This window comes from Caloenas nicobarica, chromosome 8, assembly GCF_036013445.1.
Source record: "Caloenas nicobarica isolate bCalNic1 chromosome 8, bCalNic1.hap1, whole genome shotgun sequence".
Lineage (NCBI taxonomy): Eukaryota > Metazoa > Chordata > Aves > Columbiformes > Columbidae > Caloenas > Caloenas nicobarica.
Window position 1 is genome coordinate 3,183,058 of NC_088252.1, and position 7,939 is coordinate 3,190,996.

The following is a 7,939-nucleotide window of genomic DNA, read 5'->3' on the forward strand; positions in this document are numbered from 1 at the left end:
CTGAGAGAAAACTGCTAATTTAGTAACAGCCATGGAGCTGGAGGTTTTCAGGCTTTCACAGCATTTTGATAGAAACACCATTTAATATTTCTTGTAAAGAGTATTGAATTAAACAAGTACCATTCCCATGTGCTGGTGGAGCCTGTTTTGGGGAGATGCGCTCGTAGCTGAGCACATAAATTAGGCAAAATAGGCAAAGGCATCGCAGTGGGGACCAAAGGCGGCAGCTGTGTGTGACTTAAGAAGAGTTATCCAAGCTGAGAGCACTTTTAGTGCTTGATATTGTGTTGCTAAAACTTTTCTGAAGGTCTCTGCTCCTGGGGAGGCAGGGGATGCAATACAAGGCGAGTTTATTCTATTTAACTGACTTTTCAAGGAGGGATGTGCAAATTGACCGCTGTGGAGCTTGGAGATGTCCTAGTGAACCTACTGAGTTGTCTTTCGATAGGGCCTGGGTTGTGGTTGGATTTTGATCTTCGTAAGGCAGCATTTGAATTAAAAAAAATGTATATATAAAGTGGCCTCACAGCTTTCTAGCAGAAAGAGCTGTAAGCAACAGCACTGTGCGATTCAAGACACCTAAAATGGAAGAGGGTGAGGTGCTGATGTCTCGGCGTGCGCGGAGCCGCTGTTGCGAGACTGCTTGTCCTGACGGATTTGCAGCGGGGTCTGCGCATTTTGGGCGCCGCTGGGCCAGATTTTGCGTCCCTTTGTGTCGCTAAGCCTTGGGGCCGGGCAGCGAATAGCTGCAGAGGTGGGTTTTTTTTCACGCCGCGCTGGCGGGGGGGTGCGGGTGGACGTGAGCCAGCGATCCTCACCCTCCTCACTCAGCGGGGCTGAGCGTGGTTAAAATGAAAACTCCATCAAACCACAGGCAGCGGTGTGAGAGTTTTGAGTTGAATTTGTGCCACCAGCAGATTTTGTCGGAAATTTGGGCATCATTCTTTACCCTTCGATGTCTGAAATCGTCCACTTTGAGGATGTGCAGCCAGACATAATTATTTTTCTTGACATCAGGCACCATTTGGAGCAATATAGTTCAAGCTGAGGGTGTGCTGTAAAAATCCACAGCCTCTTTACTGTTTCCATTCTGTCTTTTTTAAAGCCGAAGCTGTTCTTTGCGAGCCCATGGTGTCCGTCTGAGCATGTGTTCCCCGTTTCGTAGCTCCATCCTTTGCTGCGGGGCAATGTTCTCTGATAAATATTGAGTGTCTTCCTTACAAACGGGGATGGGCTTTTAGAGCCAACGAGGATTTCTCCTTGTTTAACACGCTTGAAAGGGAGAGAGCAGCCAAATCATCCCCCGTCTTCCAGGACTTGGCAGGGGGCTGCGTGTTTTGAGTGCATTTTGGCCGAGTTTTGGTGTTCTGACTCAGCAAATGGTAACAAAGGAAGGATGGCGAAGCCTTTCTTTATTCCATAATCCTGTTTGCTTTTCTGGAAACGGGCTATAGCCTCAGAATCACTGACTCAAATTTTGGATCCCATTCTCATGACGAAGCGGCTGTCTGGTTTAAAACAAGCCCGTTATAAAAAGGGCGCCTGAGATCCTGGCTGTTTGTAACAGCTTCTGACGTTCCTCCAGCGCCAGGGAGCTTGGCTGGAACGGAAAATGTCCAGAGCTGGAACCAAGGTAAGTTTATTTGCAGCCTATTTGTGATTGGGGCTCAGAGTACAGAATTTATTGGGGGGTAAGTTGTGGAATCTTTTTTTTTTTGTTCTGCTGACAGCTTTCCCCTCTGTCAGTCACTTGGCAAGAGGAGGTGCCCGAAACCCCTCCTGGGCTGGAGGGAAGCTGGAGCTGAGCCCTCCCTAGTCTTTTCCCAGATCCTGGCTGTTTCCTCTAGGTCTGGCTCTGCGAGAGGATGGAGAGGAACACAGTGACTGGTGAGGGCATATTTTAAAATGCAGCAGGACCTGATGCCTTGTAAGTTGATGGTGGAGGCTTCTGTGCCAGCAGCGAACGTGATGAGCAGAGTCTCATGGACGCTTCCTCGAGTGGAACCAAGTCCTGATGCCAGCGGCAGCCACCACATCTTCAATGTCAGAACAAAGGCTTTGCTGCGACAGAAAGATGCCTGAAAACATTCCCCGAGAGATGCAAACCGGCCTGGTGATGTGGTGGCATCGGCAGAACTGAATTGGAACTGGAGCAGAAGGCGGATCAGGAAGCTTGGCCGCAGTTAGCGATGCGCATCAGATGGGGATCCCGCTCCAACGCCGTGGTCTTGAAGTTTGCACAGCCGGTTGATCACGCAGACCTTGTTGCAGGTTGGGCTGGGACAAACAGCTGGGAAAGGAGGGGGACAACTTGGAGCTAGTGGCCAATTTCTCCTGTCAAATCTTAAATAAGAGTTGAGAGGCTGTGGACAGATATACATCTTTAAATTTTATTAGTTTTGCTTTGGGGTTCTGTTCCTTGTAACCTGTGTTGACTGCAGGACCCGAGGGGCAGAGAGGTTTTGCAGGCACTGGCTGATGCTGTGGAAGATCTGGATTCAGTCTCTACTTCTCCACACCTTTTTTCTGTGATCTTGGCTCAAAGATAATTGGCTATTTCTGAGCAGGCACTAGAACTGAACGCAGTGTGCTGCTCCCTTCTGACCTGGGGGCTGCCAGATCACAGTGGTGCATTTTTTATGTCCCTGTACATAAGAAGGCGCTGGAGAAGTGAAACTGATTCATGCTTGAGTCTCTTGTTCACTTAAAGAGACTTAAACCTGTCCTGTCTTTATCCTGCTGAGCGCCAGGTCCCTGCTACAGGGAATGTGGTCACTATGTGCTGCTGTGGAGCAACAAAATGTCCAGGAGGAGCGAATTCAATGCAAATCACATCTTTTCTCTGTGCTGTGCTCTTGCCTCGCACGTTCCAGGGAGAAGAAAAGGGCGAAGGAGAGAATTAAACGTTATTAAACATTGTTTTCCACAACCTAAGTTGTTACTGAAGGAAGGTGATTGCGTTGGGGTAAGATGCGACTGAAACGAAGCGATGAATCTGGAATTGAAATGACTGGTTCATAATGGGAGATCCAGCTCTTGAAAGCAAGACGAAAATGTGAGGGAAATGACATTATCTAAATAAAAGTCTACTACCAGGCCACAAGAGCAAGGACATAAATCCTCTGGCATAATTAGTCTGAGTCCCCAAATGCCTGCTCAGGCTGGTGGGACACACTGACCAACCAGCCTAAAGAAAACTGCAGCTAAATTATTTATTAACACAAAGTGAATGGAAAAAAACCCCCAGTAAGCGGGTTGTTCTAGGTTGGAATTTGTCTCCTGGGTTGAAGCGGTGACAATGAACAGTGTTTTAACAGCGCTGATGTTAGAGCAATGTCGGCAGCCAAAGCACGTAGGTGATATACAACCAGCCAGGAGCAAAAGGTGTTTGTGTGTCTTAATGCTCAAGCTGTGGGAAAACTATGGGAAAAATGGATTACGGGGTTCTGCACGTTAGATGTTCAAATTGCGGTGGCTAGAGAAATTCTCTTGGCAAGTGGTGAAATGCTGTCTTGAGTGTGCACTGCATTGGATCAACCAATTTGTACATCAGTTGAGTCAATGCAAGACTCTAGAAGATGCTGGAGTAATTAATGAAACTCCTGCTAAGCTGGAAGATGGGCAGGTGATTGGGTGCAGGTGGAGGGGATCTGTTGAGATGGATTCATAGAATCATTTTGGTTGGAAAAGACCTTTAAGATCATCGGGTCCAACCGTTAACACAACCCTGGCACTACCCCATGTCCCTAAGAACCTCATCTCCGCGTCTGTTAAATAAACTATTGTAATTTTTTGTATGGTCTGGCGTCACAGTACCATAAGCAAGCAAAGGATAGAGTCAAAATAGACGTGATGGTTCAGGACGCCTATTGCGAAGAGCAGCTCTTGGTGGCTAATTGTCATCTGGAAGGATGTGTGAAGGACCGGTCTGGGTCTAGGACTTGGCAATGTTTCCACAAAGGGCTTTCTGAAGAAAGCATGTCACCTCTCAGGGCTGGCTGTTTTGGCGATTCCTCGGCAGGAGGAACGGGGTTTGCTCTCGAGATCATTTCAGAACGGGTTGTGGTCAAATAGGGAAAAAGCGTCCCTAAGCCAAGGGTGTTGCAGTCAGGTCTTGGGAAAGAAACGTGGTGGTGGGTCAGAAATCCATCAGCTGTACTGCAAACTTGCTGCAACCAAAGCAGAAGCAGCCAACCGCAAACACAACCCTCGCGTGTCTGAAGACCTGTGCTATCCACCATGTACCTGGAACGCTCCTGGAGTTTTTCTCAGCACTGCTAAAGCTCATGGGATGTCCAGTTTTGGCGTTGACTTTTGAAGAAGCCAACTGGGGACCATTAGAGTGGGAACAAGCAGAACGATCACGGGGCTGGAAGACAAGGCCCAGGAGGAAAGAGATGCTCGGTAAAGGCCTAGTTGCAAATGCTCGGTAAGCCAGACTAAGTGAAACTCTGCTTAGTGCAGTCTGTTGGCTACTGCTGGCTCCCTTGGCCATAGTTTAGTAACTACTGATCCTAGAGAAGGTGGGAGGGAAATGATTTAAGTGTTTTGCTGCAAAGAGGACAGGGACCTTCACCAAGGGAGCTTTGGGTTGGATTGGGATGGAACTGGGTGCTGGGAATCGGTGGCTGAGGTTTGTTGAGATGCAGTTGGTCCTGCTCAATGGTTGGGCTTGATGAGTTTTTGACATCTCAAGGGCTTTGTTTTCAGATATTTCACACCGCGATGTGGCTAGAATACGGATACAGGCATGGTATGTGCTGGGTGATGAGGAAACTCCCTGCTTCCCTTCTTCTGCTTGTCTCTAGGTCACCTTCTATGAAGACAAGAATTTCCTAGGCCGTTACTACGAGTGCGACAGTGACTGCCCCGATTTTCACACCTACCTGAGCCGCTGCAACTCCATCCGGGTGGATGGAGGCACTTGGGTGGCCTACGAGAGACCCAACTTCTCTGGGAACATGTACGTTCTGACGCACGGCGAGTATCCTGACTACCATCACTGGATGGGCCTCAACGACCGCCTCGGCTCCTGCAAAGCCATCCAGATAGTAAGTGTGACCTCTTCCCAAGGGATACCTTAACTACACACCTGTCATTTAAGGATTTTAGTGTGCTGGTGCAAATGGCAAGTTGTTCGTAACATGGAAGGGTTTGGTCTTTTCTCCCAAGGAACAAGCGCCAGGACGAGAGGAAATGGCCTCAAGTTGCACCAGGGGAGGTTGAGGCTGAATGTTGGGAACAATTTCTTCCCCAAAGGGCTGTGGGGCATTGGAACAGGCTGCCCAGGGCAGTGGTGGAGTCACCATCCCTGGAGGGGTTGGACAGACGGAGATGAGGTTCTCAGGGACATGGGGAAGTGCTAGGAGTGGGGGAACGGTTGGACTGGATGATCTTGAGGGTCTTTTCCAACCAAAATGATTCTACAAGTGGAGAAGATAAATCTCTTCCACTCTTATCACAAGGGGAAAAATCAGGTCCCTCGAAGCACTTTGTAGGTGTGTTTCTGGTAACAGCAGCAGTTTTATCTGCATGTTCTTCCAGGGACCTCAGTGTCTGGGCAGATCGCTCTTCACTTTGCTGCTGCTGACTGATCCAAATCTGCTGGTGGGTGCAAGGCTTGTCCCAGCAGGATGTGGGGTTTGCAGGAGCACTCAGACCAGTTTGTTCACCTCTAACCAGCCAGGGCTACTTCTGACACAGGGAACTGAATCTGAGTGTCTCCAAGTCCCTCTGGGCAGCGTGGACATGGGGAGAAGAGCCCTGGTGTCACCAGGAGTGGGAATGACACTTGAAGCCATCCTGTTCCAGGGCTCTGGCACCTTCCAGCAAAGAAGTTTCTCCTCATGTTCCGATGGAGCCTCCTGTGTTTCAGTCTGTGCCCGTTGCCCCTCACCCTGGCGTTGGGCACCACTGAACAGAGTCTGGTCCATCCTCTGACACCCACCCGGAGATATTGATCCCATTGATCAGATCCCTCTCAGCTTCTCTTCTCCAGCTCAACAGCCCCAGCTCTCTCAGTGTCTCCTCATCAGAAAGAAGCTCCAGACCCCTCAGCATCTTTGTGTCCCTCCGCTGGACTCTCTCCAGTAATTCCTTGTCCTTCTTAAACTGGGGAGCCCAGAACTGGACCCAAAACTCCAGATGTGGCCTCACCAGGGCAGAGTAGAGGGGGAGGAACAACCTCCAACCTCTCTGACCTGCTGGTCACACTTTTCTTCATGCATCCCAGGTACCGCTGGCTTCTTGGCCACAAGGGCTCCTTGGTGGCTCATGGTCACCCTGTTGTCCACCAGAACTCCCAGGTCCTGCTCTGCAGAGCTGCTTTCCAGCAGGTCCCTCCAACCTGTGCTTGTGCCTGGGGTCGTTCCTCCATGCATCACTGACTTGAGCAGCACAGCTGTGGTGTCCCAGGTCTCACAGCTGGGGAAGGGTTTTGCTTTTATGACTGGAGGTGTAACACCACTTTAAACCTGTTCTGGATTTGAGCTAGGTCTAAATCCTGTTGCTTAGGGAGAGTTTCCAGCCAGTTCAGAGCACTGATCTGGCCTAAGCGATGGAGCTGAAACGCACGGGAGGTGTAACAGCAGCACAGCTTCCTCTATCAGGATGAAATGCAGGGACCATATCCAGCAGATGCCTGGATTCCCCCCATGTTTGGGGGTTTGCGTGGGGAACTGCCGCTTGCTCAGAGACCCCCAGAAAAGCTGCAGCATCAGCGCTTGGATCTGAGAGCCCCTGCAGAGCCGGGCTGGGGGAGGCAGGGGGGAGATGCTGTCCAGGCAGCTGCAGATTAAAACTGCCGTGAGCGCCTTCGGGCAACACAGCGCTTCAAAACACAGTGGAAAATACCTGCGCTGCGTCTGCCTGGAATACAACCCAGCTGGGGTCAGCAGCTCATTAAACTCCTGGTTGCCCGGAGGAGCGGGGAGCGGAGGGGGTCCCGTCTCTCCTGATGCTCACGTGGAGCTGAAGGGTTCGTGGCAGCAGCAGGACGGAGCCCAGGACCCGCTGACGTGGCCTCATCCCTCCCTGCAAAACTGGGGCTGTGATGGGGCTTTGAGCCCCAAATGCTCTGGGCCTCAGTACTTCTATGCTTTCTTTGCACGGAAATTATTGCAGGTGCCTCCCACTGCCCTTTTGGGGGCTGTTCAGCTGTCCTGAGGGGGTGGTTGGTGCCTGGTCCAAGTCTGACCACGAATCAGCTCTGTTCCCATTCGCTGATGACGGGCAAAGCTGGGGACGCGTTGATTCCATTTTTCTCCTCCCTTTTTCTAGCCAAGTGGAGGCCGGGGCCACATCCAGCTCTTTGAGAAGGGCGATTTTGGCGGACAGATGTTTGAAGCCACCGAAGACTGCCCTTCCATCATGGAGAAGTGGCACATGCGGGAGGTCCACGCCTGCAGGGTCCTGGAGGGCGTCTGGGTTTTCTACGAACATCCCAACTACCGGGGCCGGCAGTACCTGCTCACCAAGGGCGAGTACCGCAAGCCCGTGGAGTGGGGGGCGGCCAGTCCTGCCGTCCAGTCCTTCCGCAGCATCGCCGAGTGAGGCAGCCCGGGGATGGGGCTGCCAGGGGGCGTCAATAAAGCAACTGAGTCACTCAGCTCCGCCTGTCCTTCTTGTTCCTGGAGGAGACCTTATTTCAGCCTTTCTGTACTTAAAAGGGGCCAATAAGAAAGATGGGGATGACTTTTGAGCAGGGCCTGTTGCAATAGGACAAGGGATGATGGTTTTAAATGAAAGGAGGGGAGATTCAGGCTGGATAAAAGGAAGTTGTTGGCCCTGAGGGTGGTGAGAGCCTGGCCCAGGTTGGCCAGAGAGGTGGTGGCTGAACCATCCCTGGAGACATCCCAGGCCAGGCTGGACGGGGCTCTGAGCAACTTGAGCTGGTGCAGATGTCCCTGCTCATGGCAGGGGGGGCACTGGGGAGCTGGTA

At 51.2% G+C, this 7,939-nt stretch overlaps 1 protein-coding gene across 1 annotated transcript; it reads left to right on the forward strand.

Moving 5' to 3' along the window:
• Window positions 1-1,612: 1,612 nt before the first annotated feature.
• CRYGS (crystallin gamma S) lies at window positions 1,613-7,551 on the forward strand. Its single transcript, XM_065640154.1, has 3 exons — window positions 1,613-1,633; window positions 4,809-5,051; window positions 7,279-7,551. Exons 1-3 carry the CDS (start codon window positions 1,613-1,615, stop codon window positions 7,549-7,551), a joined length of 537 nt encoding a protein of 178 aa, XP_065496226.1.
• Window positions 7,552-7,939: the final 388 nt, after the last annotated feature.